This window comes from Haliotis rubra, unplaced genomic scaffold (genome assembly GCF_003918875.1).
Source record: "Haliotis rubra isolate DU_JTF1 unplaced genomic scaffold, ASM391887v1 Scf38, whole genome shotgun sequence".
NCBI classification, from domain to species: Eukaryota; Metazoa; Mollusca; class Gastropoda; order Lepetellida; family Haliotidae; genus Haliotis; species Haliotis rubra.
Window position 1 is genome coordinate 1,222,172 of NW_025767057.1, and position 20,173 is coordinate 1,242,344.

General features: G+C 40.5%; 1 protein-coding gene across 1 annotated transcript; it reads right to left on the bottom strand.

The window, feature by feature from the left end:
• Positions 1-508: 508 nt before the first annotated feature.
• On the bottom strand, positions 509-15,631 carry LOC124286243 (nucleolar transcription factor 1-like). The gene is made up of 8 exons (XM_046722587.1): positions 15,590-15,631; positions 14,708-14,794; positions 12,538-12,684; positions 11,691-11,749; positions 9,833-9,868; positions 9,226-9,291; positions 8,541-8,724; positions 509-3,237 (listed from the first exon to the last, which is right to left on the bottom strand). Exons 1-8 carry the CDS (start codon positions 15,629-15,631, stop codon positions 3,133-3,135), a joined length of 726 nt encoding a protein of 241 aa, XP_046578543.1. The 3' UTR covers positions 509-3,132.
• Between the last annotated feature and the right edge of the window lie 4,542 nt (positions 15,632-20,173).

Sequence of the window (20,173 nt, forward strand, 5' to 3'; positions counted from 1 at the left end):
TGTTCACTACATGTGTAAGTCACAAGGTGTTCAGTACATGTGTTAGTCACAAGGTGTTCAGTACATGTGTAAGTCACCAGGTGTTCAGTACATGTGTAAGTCACCAGGTGTTCAGTACATGTGTAAGTCACCAGGTGTTCAGTACATGTGTAAGTCACCAGGTGTTCAGTACATGTGTAAGTCACCAGGTGTTCAGTGCATGTGTTAGTCACCAAGTGTTCTGTGCATCTTTGAGATGACGCCTTGTGCCTGCGGGCAGCACATGCATTACATGGCAGGTGAGTCAACAGTCCGTTGTCATACCTGGGTGAGCAACCTAATTGCCATCGGAAGTCTGATCTATTGTTTTCAGCAGCTATTCATATTTTTTTCTAAATTTTGCCCAATTTTACTAGTAAACATGCTTTTCTGGATATTCTATTACGCATCCCACTGAACGTCTAGTTAGACCGTGTTCTGTACAGGTGTTAGTTACCAGGTGTTCAGGAAAGAGAACAGGGCCCGCTGGGAGAATACACATTTTATTTTTCCTTGAACTGACATGATACATATGCATTATGAAATACTTTTTGGCAATGAAATGCAACATGACTTATACAAGTGTACAAGTTTTGCAATGCACAAAGAAAGTGCTGTTGTTTCAACTAATCCTTAACAAGGTACCAGCATAGGAACATTTACATTGGTAAATACTGAAATATAACTAAACCATAGATAAACATAAGTATAAGTATAAAATTGTACATTATTAGAATTAATTCAGGTTGTGTTTCAACAACTAAACTGAACCAGTCTGTAACAACTCAGGTACTAGTATTCATAGCAACACATTTCATTGCATGATGTCCAGCAATCTCACTTAGATATCTATTTCATACGGAACTCTACAAGAACTCTTTAACATTATTTCAAATTCTGATCATATAAGACATCCAATTTTGGATGGAAGGATTCCCCTCATACCAATGTGTCTTCTCTCTTAATAATAATCATAGCTTGCTGATCTCTCTGTACCTGCAGACAGTATAATAAGGTCTACAGTTACACGTGCATCAAATAAGGAATTATTCTAATCATCTCAAGGTCACAGAAGCCAGTATATTATTATCTGAACGCTAAAGGGAGATTCTAGTGTTAGACACCATTAACAGATTCCCCTGAATACCATTTGGGCCTAACTATACGACATTATGAGAAGTTTGTGTGATAGTATTCTCCACCACAGCCTTAAGACATATATATATTATTAAAAATAAACAGTACAAACAAGTACTGATAAAATATTCATGCCTCAGGCTTCATGAAATCAAACTGATTGTTCATCTGTTCCTCATTAAAAAGAACGAATCCAGATTTTTCCAGGCCGATGTACACAAAAGAAATTATATCGAATATTAAGGATCTGCCCGTTATGGTCTTTACGAGTATTCACACATTTTCTATAATATTCATTGAGTTTGTTGTCTAATGATGAAAATAGCAGTATAAAAGCTATAAGGTGACAGCTGGTCATCATGGAAGCTAGACAACAGCTGAAATGGTAACTATAATGAATTATTTCAAATTCTCAGATACGTTGAGTCATACAAACTAAATCAGGTCACAATATATACAAAATATAAACAATATATTAGCGACTCCAACAATCCTAGCTCCCATACCTTAACCTAGACTTACAACAACAGTGCGCTGATATACTAAATACATTGTATGTACAGGACTGTGGTCTGTAACGATCATTCCCTCAACTATAATCAAAACAAACCCGGCACAATAAAGTCATGACAACAAGCACTGATGACAATTCCTAGAATCTTCTGAATGAATGAAAGTGATGAGTACGGCCTTGGGCCGAAGTTTATGCCAGTTTTAGTGGGGAAGTGAAAATGGTCAAATGAATGGAATAGTCAATATAATTAAGAGAACTGCAAAGTAACAAAATACCCAGAACAGTTGCTATTAAAATAATCAAGTAAAATGAAATTGTAAAACCGCACTAATATCACTAAATGCTATGCATCATTATAAACCATGATACTCTGGTAGCCAGCAAATACACAAAATGCTGTGGGAGAAAAGTATGAATTAAAACTGATACAAACTGAAATATCTTGCAAATGTATGGCAGTGTTGGAGACATTCATATGTCCACTTGCTGCCTCTGTGAAGCAACATGTAAAGGCGGAACTAGGTCACCGAGCTGATCATATTGATGACAGGTTCAGTCACATGGCTACACAGATGCAAGAACTGAGCAAAAAACATAAGCATCACTTAAGGACCAAGAAAGTAAGATTTACATCTTTCTGTGCCTGCAGAATCTGCATACTATGATAAGGGACAATTCTGGGCTTGCAGAATCTTCAAACTATGGTAAGGCCAGACTAATTTTATTTCTTGCTTTATGGATCTGCCGGTCGTATTTTTTCAAGAATAAGAAAAAAATATAAATTAATTTTCCCGTTCAAAAATGAAATCCTTATGTTTTTATTGGCCAAAAATGTAAAATTACAAGAAACAATTTTTTGGATTGTTTTTTGGCCCCATATACACTTCATAAATTGCCAGAAGCAAAATACTTTTGATATTTAGAAGGAATATTACTTTGACTGGTGATCTTATTTTTATTTTTTTCCCTCCTGCCTTTAGGTTTTCTGAGGACAAAAAATCCATAAAACAAGAAATAAGATTGGTCTGGCCTAAAAGGTTCAGCATACTATGCTAAATGGAATTTTGTACCACAGAATCTACATATCTGGTAAATTAAGAAAGGATCAAAACTTTATGAAATGATAATAACATTATCACATGTGAATGATGTGTCAAAAACACAGATTATACATGTTTTTTTCCTAAATTATGGGTTTGATCATGAGACAGCTGATTTTCTGATGCAGACGAAGAAGACTATAATCATCTTGGATTCAAACAAACAACTAGTGGATCCTGCCACAACTAAAAGCCTAACCTCCTCAATACAAAACGCAGCACCTCTGCCCACCTCGTAACATGGACGGTTAAGCACCATAAATCCACCGTCTGAACTGGGCACAAAATAACACTATACAGGACCGTGTGGCATTGAGGTAACAATAACATTGCAAACTGTACTCATAGTACATGTGATGTACATTATTTAAACATCTTGACTGTCATAATTTGGGCAGGGGCCTTCTTCTTTCCTCCTCTGTTAGCAAGCACCTGCTCGAAGGTCTCCAACTCAGAGGGCGAGAGAGTCTGAAATACACAATCACACAACGTACACGTCAAATCAACCTTTATATGTTTGAAATGACTTCATGTTTACTAGAAATTACAGTCAGGTTACTCCAAATTATTCATCACTGTTCAAGCATAAAAAGGGTTTACAACTGATAAATACTGCCTTAGTGTGGTAGTGTTATATATTTGGCATAATACTAACGACCTTATGCCCACCCCTAAAATCTGTCTGTCAATACTTACAACACCATCCAAATGCACATATACACGGTATTTCTCATCAATGTGCTGTGGTATCTGTATCACACTTGAGATCTAGTTGTAACAATTCGGTGCCCACCATCATCTTACAAGCAACAGATGATCCCTATACACGATACGTCCTAACATTAATTTTGTTCATTCTAAGTCCTCCTCCAAGGACAGGATAGCTGGAATCATACTGCCTTCATAAAAGGAGTCCAAGTCCTGCTTGATGCTATGAATGAAATGCTCATCACGGATGATCCGTTCAACGTGAATGTCACTGGGTGTCCAGCAGACAAAGTCGCAGTACTGCACATCACACACTGCCATCTGCCCCTGGACTTGACAATAATAGGCGTGGTCATGTGGCAGGGAGCTGGCACAGAGGGGCATGGCCTTCTGGTGGGGGTCCAGGAAGTGGAAGGAACACTTGGAGGTTGAGCGTGGTCTCAAAGCAGGAAATGGACATTTCACCTCTACCACACCCACTCCACAACACACACATTCTACCAGGGAATCTGGAGAAGCACCCAAGTGTGGGAATTTGGGGTTGATCACAAAACCACAGTGGTTTACCTTCAGGTTATCATGGTAACTGGAGATCCTGCTTTTGTAAGCATCCACTGCAGTTTTCTCATGTTTAAGGCCCCATGTTGAAGTAGGGTAGCGGATGTCTTCCAGAAGTTTCTTCACAACCGATACCTTTTTGTATTTAAACTTCACACAGTCAACAACTTTAGCAAAGTTGGAAGCAGTAATCCTTCCTCGTCGGTGGTAGTACCAGGCCTCACATGCAGACTGGCCCCTGGTGGCAGCTTCCACTGCCCTTGCCTCCCCTTGTGTTACAGAGAGCTGTGCAAGGAGTCTTCCAACTAACTCTCTGTGAACTGTTGTGCCACCATGCCTGATGGTCCTGTAGATGTTTCTACACTGGACGATGATGGAGGGAGGCAGTGCTGTGTCCTTAGAGACATGACAGCAGGAAGATCCAGTATCTAGCTGTCCATCAGACATATCTGAACAGAGACATGCAAGATTAGCACAGCATGAGCTTAAATCCTTTCCATCACAGTACTCATTGTTATCCAACGACACTCTCCTCAGACTCAAACATTTATCTTCATCCGAACATTCATCCTTGGATGTACCAACAGAATGAAGCATGTCGTTTCCACCATGCTTCGCTGTTGTATGGTCAAGGCATGATGCTGTCTTCCTCCCACAATCATGTACCATCTCAGATCTGGTATTCTATATCCAACTTTGCAGACCGTCTCTTGTGTCTCTTGCGTGTAGCCATCTTAAAGTCAAAAGAAGTTTGTGTCAGTAAGACTTAGAGTTGTGACGATATATCGATACTTGAATAATCGTGATATTAAAATCAGACGATACGATCCATGTGTATCGATTCACCGACGATATATACTTGCTAAAAGGTCACCTACATTTGAATTGGTTTATTCATACATCATCGCGAATTTTGCGACTCTAGGCGACGTTGAATCTCACGAGATTTCAGCACTTCTCGCATGCGCACAGGAAAATGGCCGCTGACTACGCGGTGTTTTTGAAGCCTGGTGCAGGATATAAAAGCAAGGTGTGGAAGCAGCTTTTCCCAAGGAGGGATAGGTCTGCCGACATGCCAACCGGCGAAGGCGACCTCCAAAGCATCTAACTCAACAACAACAGCACTTTTTTACTATCGAGAGATAAAACTCAAGTGGCATGCACCTTGTGTGATGTGATAGCAACTTATCGAGGAAACACGACAAACATGTCGACACACTTGAAAAGGCACCACCCCCTGGAATACGATCGTGTTACAAAGACTGACATCGTGACTGACAACAAACGGAAAGTCAGTGCAAGTGGAAAAATACCGCAAATGTTTGAACATTCCCACATATATTCCCCTGGAAGTGATCGGGTAAGAGTATGAAATGTATTCTGGTTATTATGATTTCAAGGGGTTAAGATTTAGCATTGTTAGGTTTAGGGTTAGGGTAGGCTTTCTATAACTAAACATCTATTCTTACTATAAAATCTTAGGCATAGAATGATAAAAAAAACCACGGGGTTTACGGTCGGAAATCTTTCCAGTGATCGATCAAATGGGATAACCAAAGCATTGACATATTACATTATCAAAGGCATGCAACCTTTTTCCATTGTGGAAAATGAGGTATTTTTATTAATTTTGTTCACGTTTTAGATCCCCGATACCAATTGCAAAACAGAAAAACTGTGTCTCAGACTATCATTCCCAAACTGTATGAAGAAAACAAATCTTCAGTTTTGGCTGATTTGAAAACAAGTGAAAGGGTAGCACTCACCACTGATGGTTGGACCAGCCGTGCCACACAAGGATACATTACCATTACAAGCCAACATATCTCCAGTGCTTGGGAGCTTGTGTCACATGTTCTACAGACCAGGGTCATTGAGGAAAGTCATACTGGAGTGAATATTGGGAAAGTGCTTAAGGATGCTGTGGAAGAGTGGGGCATTGCTGACAAGGACCCAGCTTTGGTTACTGATAATGCAGCTAATATGGGTGTTGCTGCTGAAGTTGCAGAATTAAGGCCCCACGTCTACTGCTTTGCACATACGCTGAACCTGGCCACTCAACGTGGCTTGAAAGTTCCGAAAGTGAGTACTTTATTGTCAAGAGTGAGGAAACTTGTTGGTTTCTTCCACCAAAGCACTGTGGCTTTGGTCCTCCTGTCAACAAACCAGGATCGTCTTGATTTGCCAAAGACAAAGCTGAAAATTGATGTGCCCACCTGATGGAACAGCACTTTCGATATGCTACTGAGTTATCTCCAGCTTCAGCCAGCAATATATGCCACATTAGTTTCCAAAGATATCCAGAGGAAAGAGAGTGACATCAGTACACTCACTGAAAGTGATGTCAGAAATTTGGAACTACATGTACTTCTTGAACTTTTGGGACTCCTGAAGAGAGCAACAGAGGTATTGTGTGATGAAAAAGTGCCTACAATTTCCATTGTTGCTCCAATGCTGTATCTCATAAAAACCCAGATGACCCCCAAGGATGACGATTCTCCTCTTGTCAAAGATGTAAAGCATGCAGTTGAGGTAGATTTAAACAAGTGATATACCAAACCAGAAGTGCAGCAGGTCCTTCGTCAGTCATCTGCGATGGATCCTAGGTTCAAGACTCTTCCATTCTTGAATGAAGACCAGAAAGCAACAGTGTTTGCTGAACTGGCTACATGTGTTGCAGAATATTGTGACAGACGTCACCTGGTATGTCCACATACTATTTCACAAATTAAATCTCAAATATAGATGATTTGTGCCACACCGTCAAATTTCAAAAGTTATCAACTTGATTAAAAGAATATGTTAAATTGTTAATCTCAAATTTCAATTCTAAATTTTATAAAATGTAATTTCAAATGTTCAGAAAAGGTTTGAAAGGTTCATTTATTACAACCTTTATTCAGTTTTTTACTTCTTGAATTATCAGTTTTTTTTGTAATCTGTATATTTTCAGGAACTGGTTGATGTGAAGGATGAGCCCAAGGATGATACTGCCCTCCCTGATCTACCAGTACCACCGGCAGTTGCTGGATCGAGATGGATACACTGTACTTGATACTCCTGCTGCTGTCTGTGGCATAAAGAAAGAGCCAGATGATAGTGTTATACAGTCCAGTGCTTCAACCTCTCTCGGCTCTGTTTGGTTATGTGTATGTTGTTAAGGTGGAACCGGTCCAGGGATGGAGGCACTGAGGGGTGTGCTCATGACCGATGGTTCAGGAACGTTGGAATTCCAGATGCAGACGGACATATACCAAAGACGTGCTGTGTCCTCCTGATGATCCAGAAAGATGATCATCCATAGGAAAACAGATACAGGGTCACAAACTATCCCCAGTAGGTCTCACTGACCATATATCACCCTTTGCAGGATTTACAGGAAAACAGATACGAATTCCAGCGCCTTATATGCAAAAAAATTGACAATGGACGCAACGAAATTTATTAGTGCATCCACAGGGATGCAGAAAAAGTCTAAATACATTTGTGAAAATTCCAATCAAGTAACAATAAGTTATCGCTGAGTTTGCTACTAGCTGAGTTATGGTATCATTTGTAATTTCATTACTGTAACAATTAAAGTGTTGATCATGATGCACCATACAATAACAGTAAGTAATAATATTTAAGTGTATGGGACCCCCATTTTGTTGTCCAGGACTTCTGAAAATTATAAGCATGAGTCCCAGGGACCCTCAAATACAGGACTGAAGGTATCCTTGGCCCCGTCATGTTGGAAGTCCTCAGTTCTCACACCAATTTCTTACATTCTTTCAATTGTTGGCTAAAATGAAACCTTAGCAAAGTGGTGTCACATAAAAGCCCTGATACCAATAATTGGTTCATCTAGTGTTCATTACAATACAGAAGATGTTTACTTCATTAGGTAAGCCTAACAACTGACATCCTCAAATAGCAGTCTAACAACGTTAAATATCTGTTCGAAAACATGCATGAACTGTCCTCTGACATGGCCATACACTTTGAGTACTATTTACACATGCAGGAACAGAAAAACCTGGCTACCCTCAATGATCTGGGGATCACTTCACTATAAACCACAACAAATGTTAGAAATAACCACAAATCTTGGATAATATCTCCATGACAAGATCAAATTTGAAAACATCCAAGAGACCATAAATTCCTTCTGTCATACCATTACATGAACATTGTTTAATCTGGGGCTTGGTCAAATCTTTTGATTCAGAAAGGCAGAGGCAGCAACAGAAAGGGTAATCAAAAAAGTGTTGCCATGGTTCAGATGCAAAACATGTCAATACATAATCAATTTCAGTTTCTGTGTTACAAATTAACTTTGTAAACAAAAGCAAACACGAAAATAGGACATGCAGAAAATGAAATAAGTATTATAGTTTAAAACATTTGGTATGCGATGGTTTTGTCCATGTGTACACATCATGTTAGTTCACAGAGTCTTATTTTAACCGGCTTTTACTAATTTTTCCATTCCTATTTCAAGATCCTTATCTCTCACTGCTCACCTCTTTAAAGTTTTCCACCTCTGTGACATATTTCTTCATTTTCTTTTTGGCCTTGTTAGAGAAGGCAGCCTTTTCCTCCTCAGACAACTGTTTCCACCTCTGCCCAATGACACCCATCCTCTCATTGCTGGGCACTTCTGTCAGCTCGGAAAGCAGCTTTTTGGAGAATAGGCTGTAGCCACTCCTGCAAGTCAACACAACCACTGAAGTTCTTAAACTACTGAAGGAGAATGGTTTAGTTACATGTGTAAGGAAAGACTTAAGTTACACAGATCTGAGACATTTACCATTTTTTTTATTCTCACGGGCATGCTGACAGCACTAGAACATAATCAGAGCAAAATCTGGATTCATATACACACAAACTTTCTGTTTCTGGCATGCTTAATTGAGGTATGTAACTGAACAGACCAACTTTGCAAAACACAATTCTAACAAGATACGAGCCTCCCTCTTTCTCTCCTCTCATTTACAAGTTGTAATTAACAAATACTGAATAAACCTATTCCAGAACAAAACAATCGCAAGACTTGAAAAATTGGGGCAAAGCAGTTGATTCAGTTTTAGAAAATGGTGCCGACTGCTTGGTCATACGGTCCATCCATTCTGTCTTAAAAACTGCACAAATACATACTGACTACAACAATCCTGACGGAAGCTTCATATATGAAACCCAGCTACTTACATCGGAGGTTTAGCAGGTTCGCCAGGAAATGATTTCATCACTTTATTTTTGGCTGCACCATTGTCACTGAAAACATTACAAAACAATCATAATCTTTTAAATCTACCTTTCATCATGAAATATATCTTGACAGTTGACTGCAATCAATACTACTACATAATACTACAGACAGCCATTTTAAAAATAGATTCAAACCTCCTCAACGAATCCAGGTGCCACTATTGGTGGTAACAAATGAGGATTTGAAGCAAACTTGTCCTGTGGTTTCTGAGATCCTTGCAGCCATAGTAAACATCACATTTGAAAAATAATAACTTTACTTGTCATAATTTGTGGAAACGCCTGTTCAAACCTCATAAATGCAGCAGTTTCAGAGAATAAGAGGTTTATGAGGTTCTTGGGAGGCATATAGAAGTTGGTATTCAAGTATAAGACAAAATATTATGGATGTCAACTTCTTGTTATTCTATACAAGGCCCAGAAACGTTGTGTATAGAATAAACAAGAAGTTGACATCCATAATATTTTGGCTTGTATAAGAGGTTTATGATGCCAACAAGTCACAACATACTTCATGGATCTTCTATAGAGGAATACAGATACATACCTTAGTGGTTTAGGTTTAGATTTGAGTGATGCTGATCTGAAAACAGCAAACAAACAGCCTTGATATCTAAGAAACCCACACACAACATGTACAAGTTCTTCGTAAACCAGGCCCTACAGCATTGGTATCAATATCCATGATGTACCCCACTACAAACAACAAATGGAATCACGGGATCAATCAGTTACATGGTAAAACAAGCATTGTCACTAAGGTGACATAATCCCCCGCCGCAAATTATCAAATCAAACTTAAAAAGTAATGAAAGTGAAGGTCGTAATTTAAGATGAAGGTAAATGTCAACAAAAACATGACCAGTCAACCTATCTTGATATCTTGCTCTGTAGTTGTTCAAACGCACAAATATTTTCAAGACTCACTTTGACCTTGACATGAATGTCTTAGTGTATGAAATATGCAAAAATAGTAATAAAGAAATGGCTTATTCAAAACAAGGGAAGTCTTGATAGTCTATGAAGAATATCCAGTGAACTGTTCTTGAGATATCTCGCTGACAATCTTTACATGCAGGTTAACATGCTGAAGTCTTCAAAGTGTTGCCATGACCTTGAAAATTATGTGAAGGTCACCAAAATCGACTAGAACTTGCACCTTCCCTAGATGAAGCTTGGTGTCAAAAAAAAAGAAAGTCCAGTGAATGGTTCTTGAGATATCTCGCTGACAATCTTTACATGCAGGTTAACTTTCTGAAATCATCAAAGTGTCGCCATGACCTTGAAAATTAAGTGAAGGTCACCAAAATCGACTAGAACTTGCATTTTGTGTTCTGGGTAGTTACATTTCTAAATTACTGCTTTCATTCTCATTATACTGAAATGCAACATCATAGGTTTTGCCATGGTGATGTTAAAGAATTCGCCAGGTTTATGAACAGTGTTCTCGCCAGATGGCATGCAAACCTCTGAACCGTATATGTCACAGATTCATACCTTATCTAGTTATTCGCTGTTCGGAGCTTTTCTAGTCACGCGTTGTGTGCCACACCTCCCAAAATTCTTTATAAAACTGTAAAACTCGTTGAATAACAACTTGTGGACATGTGAACTGATGGTTCGTGAAACACAACAGGTAACCATTTTCCCCAAGGAAACAACAAAATAAAATAAAGTTTTTCTCTACTAATTTGACATGCGAATGATGATAAAATGCTCTGAAATGCTCGGGATGCGTGCATGCACACACAAAATTCCAAGGGCTATGTGTTTTAGGAACACAGAGCCTTTTTTCCAACTGCGAAAACAGAATAGTCCGGCAATATCACAGTGGTGGACAACAGAAATGGGCTTCACACATTTCACCCATGTGTGGATTGAACCTGGACCTTCCACGTGACGAGCGAATGCTTTAACCACTGGGCTACCCCCTCTTCCCAACTTACACATGATGATTTGATCGAATGACTATTCTCTGCTAGGGCTGGGACGATACACTATGTCACGATACGTTACATATCGCGATATTTTACCTGCGATCCGATACGATACGTATCACGATACATACACCTTGAAAGAATTACATGATATCAAGATTTAAAATGATATATTTCAAGGTATTTGTGTTTAACAATATCACTATTGTAATAAACAAACAAGTAACTCCATCATACTTGCGTATTTTTCTCTAAATCGATACACCAGTCGACGATACGTTAGCTGCATCAAACTTAAATGTCCCGATGCATCTGTGAATCGTCCCAGTCCTATTCTCTGCTGTATGTTTCAAAATCTCACTCTACTATGGAAATGAATTGATCTAGGGTGTTTATCATAATATACAGTCTGCTACCCCACTGCTCTAGATGTTTGTCAACCAATCATGTTTATCAATTCCAACTCACATGAAACTAGTCATCAGGGTCTGTTTCCTCTGGTTTTCGGCCATCTTGCGATATTTGTCCTGAAAATAGGAAAATACCAAGTCAGAATAGATCCCAAGACTACTGGGCCACCATGCCACTTTGAAGTACATTTTGGCTTATAATAATAAAAAGCCCTGACAAAATTATGAGTTAATAAATCATACGTCATTCAAACTGCATAACATATCATTTGTTCCACAGAAGAAGTTGTTCACCTGCATTAAAGTTTGTCCGTTTTGTCAACCACTAACTTGGAATAAGATTCTGTACATAAATGGTAATGTGCGAATATCTTGTAATCATATCCAAATGGGGTGACCCCTGAATGAGTGAGTGAGTGAGTTTAGTTTTACGCTGCACTCAGCAATATTCCAGCTATATGGCGGCAGTCTCTAAATAATCGAGTCTGGACCAGACAATCCAGTGATCCACAGCATGAGCATCGATCTGCGCAATTGGGAACCGATGACACGTGTCAACGAAGTCAGCGAGCCAGACCGCCCGATCCCGTTAGTCGCCTTTTACGACAAGCATAGTCGCCTTTTATGACAAGAATGGGTTGCTGAAGACCTATTCTACCCCGAATCTTCACGGTTCGACCCCTGAATGTTTTGAGAGCAAGTCAAATAGCAAAAACCACTGTTCAAACCTTTAAATACATGAGCAAAAGCCTGAAATGAAACTGAAAGGCAAATTGTCAGGTTAGAAAAACCACCACAGTATATCAATGTCAGAATACACCAGTATCCTGACGCATGAACACTTCAAGGCTGTGGGTTATCTACAGCATCATATATTAAATATATATCTTCAGTCAGTTTTGTACCTTGTCCTCTTCAGGGAGTGTCTTGAACTTCTTGGTAAGCGAGACTGTGAGGTCGGACTCACTGGTGTCGGAGTCATTACCAATCAGTTCCTTGCACTGCTCCTCAATGTAGTAGGACAGAGCTGACCTCAGCGGCTGCATAGACAACTGTGAATATGAAACAACACCAGATTGACCATTGGCGGATCCTCTCTCTCTCTCTGTGTGTGTGTGCTAAGGCGTGCGTCGCGTAGTGCGTCGCGGTGTGTCCAAACCCACCCACCCCGAAAATGACTTTAAGACCACATTGAAGATTTTTTTACGTTGGCAGAGCCAAATGGGGGGTTCAGAGGGTTCGAACCCCCCTTTTCAAAATTCCTGGATCCGCCCATGTTGACAATACATCAAGGGGAGGCTACCTGACTACCCAGGTGAAGAATAAATACCTCAACCTGTTTTGTCATGTGACTAGTCACGTGTAAGTAATACTCTGATACATTGCATGAATTCATAGAAACTGTAGTCCCGGTAATTAACCAAACTTTCAGCTTATATAAGACTGACAAAACAGTCCATTCTATATAAGGCTTTGTGTTACATGGCCCACGTTTTACAGTCTCAGTCACTGTCAGTGACTGTCATGTAAATAAGGCAATTTAACTCGAAACAAGAAGACATGGTCATCAATATTCCATTTTGTTCCTGGTTTTTAACTATACCATGACATTCATGTCCTGAAAACACATACCACATTTGGTTTCCCTATCTATAACGGTTACTGAGAAAATCTGTTTCCATTGGGGATACCGTGCACTAAGTCAAGAAATGCATGATAAGGGCCATAACTCTGCTACAAATAGTAATAAGGTTTCCATTTGTGAACTCCATCAAGGCATTCATGTCCTGAAAACACATACCACATTTGGTTTCCCTACCTATGACCTGACGTATATCCCCTTCCCACTTTCTGGTAGGGGATAATAAAGCTATAACAGCAGAGCTCCAGATAAGATTTAGCTCATGTGGGTACATTCTCTTCCCACAGAGGTTACTCCTGTCATATCTTCCTACGTAACCTCTGTTCTAATACGGCCCTTTCATGGTGTGAGCATTTAAGACTCGTGATTGGAGGTAATCAGATTTAGTTGTGCAATCAGCAACGTTGTTTCAAAAGTGATCAATAGCAAGGCCTCGGTAATTTCCGTATGCTTCGAGAAAAACTAAACATCTTCCCCTGCGCGATGCGCAAACGTTTCTTCTAGACAGAACTCAGTCATGTTATGGCGGATCAGTGGCGTCTCCATCGCCCTCGTTGACAACGGACAAGGTAGCCATTAAACGTCTTGTGTGTAACATCAACACAATTCCCCGGCACATGGGGAATATTTGCGGCCTCACATTTGCTTGTGTTAGTCAAGTTGAATCTAAGTTGATGTAACACGTGTTCTGATTGGATAGAAAGAAGGGAGATAATTCGTGTTGCGATCTTTTGCCGCTAGGGGATTTTACGAGAACCAAGAAATATGGCCGTATTAGAACAGAGGTTGGTAGGAAGATATGACAAGTAACCTCTGTGGGAAGAGAATGATGTGGGTATTGTACCCACTGTATTGTTTTGGAGAGGGTATTTTGAATGTTGAGTGGGTATTTCATTTTCCGTTGCTTTCAAATATGTATTTCAGTCATATTACTCACCTAAGTATTATGTCATTGAGTAAGTTTACTAAGCAGGTATGTTCTGCCTTATGTCATACCTAATCAAAACCAACTTAAATATAATGGAAATGATGTCATAAAAAATCACTCATCCTATACTAACAGTACAACTTGATAGCAATCAATGTCTTTTTCATTACGCAAGCAATTTTTTATAAATATATTCTGTACGCATTTGTTTTAAACATTTTGCGTATCTAACATTTTAAATGCGTAATCGGTACGCAACAATTATTTTTCAATGCATAATTTGACATTTTCTATGCGGATTTTACCCGGATACGTAGCTTATCTGGGCCTCTGTAACAGGCACCAGCATAGGGACAGGTCGAGTTAGGACCTCGACCAATCGGCTTATCTACAGTAGTATACGGTTATGCTACCTCGTCCCAAATGTCTCCCTTTAAACCTGTAATTTCCGCAAGGCTAAATGTTTGAACTTTTGTATCACTGATGCAACTTCAGATTCACTAACCTTAATGCCATTAGCATTGCCGTCCTTTACTCTAGATGTACCATCAACATCATCAGCAACATCACCATTGACGTCGTCACTGCTCGTCTGGAACCACCACAACAAATAGAGCAATATTCAAGACAAGAAAGCAGGATACTTTGATTCGTATGAGTTGAGACAGGTCAAGCTAAGTAATCTACAAATATAATCTGTGTTTGAAATTATGGGAAGTCCTGGAGCCACTAACGCATGATTATGTACTTGATTGTTCTGTAGCATCTGGAAGATACGTTTGTTGCGCAGTGGAATTGAAAACTAAACTAACTCATATGATGTATCGAAAAGTACTATTTGGGGAACTAAACGCGACTCTTTGTTAAACTAAAGGACCGATTCGACCCAGAGACAAGTCATGTCATTAAGCATGGTTCGCTTTATGGGGGGTGAAAGAGACAGCACCAAGGTTTGTTTGGACAGTGGATTAGTCCATGATTACAGGCCAATTACAAAATCTCTAAGGGGAAAAAGATACTGTACTTGTTCTCTATTCTGATCATCTCATTACATCAGTGCACCATGAGCTAGACTTTTACATCATCATGAGAAGCTAAACAGGGGTGACAGGCCAAAACCGACAGGTCATTACACAATGTGCCCATTTCTAGTGTCCCCTGTTCTTACACAGTTTTGCTAAAAGTGAGAAAACTGAACTCATTAATCAGGGGTTCCTGAACAAGCATGACAAGACTACCCCTAACAGTGAAACTAGACATTACAGGCCGAATATAAAGTTACATCCACTGGACTCATTAGACTGCAGCAATCACACTGAGCGTGGAGCCAGAGACACTTTGTTCTGCTAGTTATCATCTTGAAGCCACACAGACCTGAAGATATTACAGAGACAGTGGAGCAGCAGCCATTACCCTTCTGGAGCAGCATTAGGCCATTACACAGGTGGAGCCAAGGCCATTACTGTAGAGACAGCATTACCGTCAGTGGAGCCAGAGACAGGCCATTACACAGAGCCAGAGACAGGTCAGAGGACAGAGACAGGCCATTACACAGTGGAGCCAGAGACAGGCCATTACACAGTGGAGCCAGAGACAGGCCATTACACAGTGGAGACAGAGACAGGTCATTACACAGTGGAGCCAGAGACACAGAGGGAGCCAGAGACAGGCCATTACACAGTGGGACCAGGAGACAGGTCATTACACAGTGGACCCAGAGACAGGCCATTACACAGTGGACCCAGAGACAGGCCATTACACAGTGGACCCAGAGACAGGCCATTACACAGTGGACCCAGAGACAGGCCATTACACAGTGGACCCAGAGACAGGTCATTACACAGTGGACCCAGAGACAGGCCATTACACAGTGGACCCAGAGACAGGCCATTACACAGTGGGTGACAGAGACAGGCCATTACACAGTGGACCCAGAGACAGGTCATCACACAGGGGTGACAGAGACAGGTCATTACAAAGTGGACCCAAAGACAGGTCATCAAACGTGACGATTTTCTTAAAGTTTTCATTAAATGTATTCTCACAGTGACAATAATCAAAACTGGGTAAATCAAACCGGTGGTTGATAACATGCACACAGATGAATGCTATTGGGACAAGATGGTGCAGCCAGAGGCATGTTCAACATGTACACGCGAACGGCTGCTGAACGGGGCATTGGCTGGCTAGTAGTTTCCAAGATGGCGTCGAAAAATGAAATGCACAAATGTCTTTTTCGCTACCAGAAATATTCAATTTGTTACGATTCATTGAATTTGAATTTCAAAATCTGGAGGTCTACTTAAGTTAGGCCTACACCCGTCAGTGAATTTCAATTGGTGTAGGTAAAATGATTTAAAAACAGTTACTTTAAGATAAACCTTTGTAAAATTTGGTACCAGTGTGAGGAATCATTTTAGCACGAACATAGAGCTTCCACGTGGGTAATGTTGAACAGACAAATCTGTGAAAATTGTGTTCGTGTGCCTGAGATGACTTTCTAATTAACTGTAAAATTTCAAACTCATCCTGCAAAAATGAACTAAATGACAATTATTTCACCAACACCAAATTGATAAGCAAGTGTACGGACATTACGTCCAATCACAAATACTTTTGTGTATGGGAAAACACTTCTGCAGGCAAACACTTCTGTCCACTGACTAATATATATCCTAAGCAGTACTGGACGGCAAATATTACGAAAACCTTTCACGACCTAAAACCTCACCAGTAAGGCATCTCCTGTGGGCGCTGGGTAGTGGTGTTCCGATGATCGATTATAATAAAAAATTGATTGGTTACCCTTTCCAGACGCGACAATCGATTGCAAAATTTCATAATCAATTGTCGGTAATAATTTTTACGAAAACAGTAATGAATACCCAACTCAGACCACAAGACAACTGGCAGTTACCGATAATTATAACTTCTATCCGCATTATTCACAGAAATCACAATCATATTGTGTCTACTCAAGCCTCGAAATGAAGTGTAGTTGACAGAAAGTGGATACATACACATATATTGTTTTGCTAAATGTAATATTTATTGGAGCTTGTGATCACAACAAACTGTCATGTGTATTTCACCTCATTCCATGCGCATACAACTTCCGCTTACCATGTTCATGAGGGTACGCTTTTCGCTCCAACCGTGACAGCACCAATTCTCAATAATCACAAACTGATTACCGCCTCGTCATCCATTTTCTGTCAACTACACTTCAAGGCGCATTTTAGTCATGTAGTGTTTTTATGACATCTGACAAGATCTGGTGTTTGTTGAATGGTTGGTAATTGATGCTGTTGATGGTAAATAATAAACCATAAAAGAACAAAAAATTCTTTTCTTTTGTGTACTTCTACATGTTCAACCATCTGTCTCTGAACTGTACTTGCTTACCTTCAGAAGTCTGAGACAATAACAAACACATGACCTTGAGTAATAATGTAATTTTTCAAGTAAAATTGATATTTTTATACTTATCCTGACTCATGATCTTTTGCTTATCTCCCTTTCCCTTGCGAATGGTAGTGGAACACTTGAATCCCTTGAAGTTCCCGAAGCGGACTTAAAAATACACTCACCCACGAGTTACCTCCCTTTTGCCCTTTCCTGCGCCCACGTAAACAGTCATGTGACCAGCCTTTCTTGTCACTCTCTCCTGATTTTTCTGTCAAAGCACTTGGATCTGCTGTGAAATCCTCAGTGTTTCCAGCAGGGAGGTTGGGAGGGCTTCTCGTCATGAGTCAGGATAAGTATAAAAATATCAATTTTACTGGAAAAATTACATATGTTTTCTTATCCTGACTCATGATCTTTTGCTTATAAAATCCGACAGATTGGTGGTGGGTCAAGCCACTTCCTGGATTCATCATCTGTCCTTAGATACGTCTTGTATCCCCCCCATGGGAACTGCGAAACGGCATTTCCGAGATCCTATTCTTCCAACTTCCGTTATAACTCAGGGGGGACCACTTTCTTGTCTTACTTCCATCTCAGACAAGTTGAATCACCTTGATTCATGTGGCTTCAGATAAACTAGTATCTTCTTATTACTAGATATCTTATAACAACCCATAGATTATGATAAGATCTTTATCATAAATGAGTTGCGGACCCTTCACGTACAGGTAAGATCTTTACCCATACAGGATCTTTAATCACTCATGCAAGCCTGTCTTAGACTAAACTAATACTTTACCTTAGTAAAAGTTATCAACAAGTCAACGTGATAAAGGGTGAGATTTTCCAACTCAGCGCCTTTAAGGAACCGTTAGTTGCTGTGCTGCAACGAGAGGCCCAAATTGGTGAATGCCTGAGACGTCTTCAGTGGCTATGTCTCGGAGGTAGTGGTTGGCAAACACTGTATCCTGACTTCCAAAAGCAGCCCTCCATAATTGCTGATATAGAGCAATTTCCGTGCAGAGCCAATGTTGACGCCAGTGCTCTGACTTTCGTGTGGGTTGGAAGCTCTAGGAGGTTCTAGTCCTCCTGCTTTATAGGCTCTCAATATGACGGCTCTCATCCAGAACAATATGGTCATTCTTGAGACTTCTGCTGATGTCTCTGTGGATAATGGGATGAACAGGCGCTTGAATTTTCGTCTCCTTGTACATCTTCAGGGTTCTGACCGGACACAAAGATAGGTCCTCTATATCCTCTGGTCCGAGGATTGTAGATAGCGCTGGTACGTGGAACTGTCTATCTGGCTGACTAGGTAGTTAGTTCTGGCAATGAAGTCCCATCTAAGTCCTAGATGAACTGCAACATGTTGCCCCGTGTCGAATCTGGTTTCGACCAAAGTCCAGCATGTATCTCTGATATTCGAGCTGCCGTGGCTAGCGCAAGCAGGAACAGAGTCTTCTGTGTCAGCAACTCGAAGGTAGTCTGGTCTAAAGGTTCGTAGGCATCACTTGTAAGATGACGTAGAATTACATTCAGATCCCAGGCCGGAGCTCTGAACTTCTTTTGCTGGTCCTCCAGTTTAAAAGATCTCAGCAGAGCAAGTAATTCTGGTACTTTCGTCAACTTGATGCCTGTTTTCATGGCAATCACTGTACTGATGGCAGCGAGGTATGTAGATAATGTCGAACCTTCAGATGTCTAGTCTGTCTAAGATGACACAGGTATTCCGCCACTTGAGGATGAGTAGCTTTCATAGCAATGAAGCCTTTCCGCCTTGCATAAGTCTCAAACTTCAGCCACTTGTCATCATACAGGTTACGAGTAGATCTGTGTAACGCTAGCATTACTGCCTTGGCTGCCCTGGTGGAGTATCCTCTTTTCTTCAAACATGTTTTGATATGGTCCACACGTGTAGCTGGAACAGTGTTGGGTTCCCGTGGACTTGCTTGGTGTGCGGATGTATGAGTAGGTTCGGCCAATCTGGTAACTTGATTGTTGGACTTCCGAGATCTTCTATTAGGTCTAGGAACCATACTCTCACTGGCCAGTATGGCGCGACCAAAGTCAGTTGTAGCGCCTGCGTCTGTTTGATCTTCAACAGTACTTTTGGTAGTAATATCAGTGGTGGAAACGCATAAGCGTTTAGTCCTTCCCATGATATGTTCAGTGCATCTGTTGCCAAGGCTTGAGGATCTGAAACTGGTGAAACAAACGTCTGTAGTTGTTTGTTGAACCTCGTGGCAAACAGGTCAATGCATGGGGATCCTATTTCCCTTATGATGAGCTGAAATGCTTCTGGATGGAGCATCCATTCCGTAGGTGATGGGTGCAGTGGTCGGGAGAGAGCGTCTGCAAGCACGTTCTTTGCTCCGGGTATGTAAAACGCCTTTATCCAGATGTTTGCCTCCTCCGTGATGTCAAACAACTGGAATGTGAGCTGTAGTAGGCTTGGTGATCTGGTAGATCCTTGCCGATTTATGGAGAATGCCACTGAAGAGTTGTCTGTGTGGACAGTAGGTACCTCTTAAGATTGTCTGGCAGCAAGATAGGGTCGACGCTG

What these genes read in the sequence shown, in the direction of transcription:
- LOC124286243 (XM_046722587.1), bottom strand. Translation starts at nt 15,631, where the DNA reads ATGCTGCTCCAGAAGGGTAATGGCTGCTGCTCCACTGTCTCT. An exon ending in ACCCTGATGACTAGTTTCAT is followed by an intron (nt 9,869 to 11,690) that starts GTGAGTTGGAAT and finishes TGCTGTTTTCAG; the next exon opens with ATCAGCATCACTCAAATCTA. An exon ending in GAACCTGCTAAACCTCCGAT is followed by an intron (nt 8,725 to 9,225) that starts GTAAGTAGCTGG and finishes GTTGACTTGCAG; the next exon opens with GAGTGGCTACAGCCTATTCT.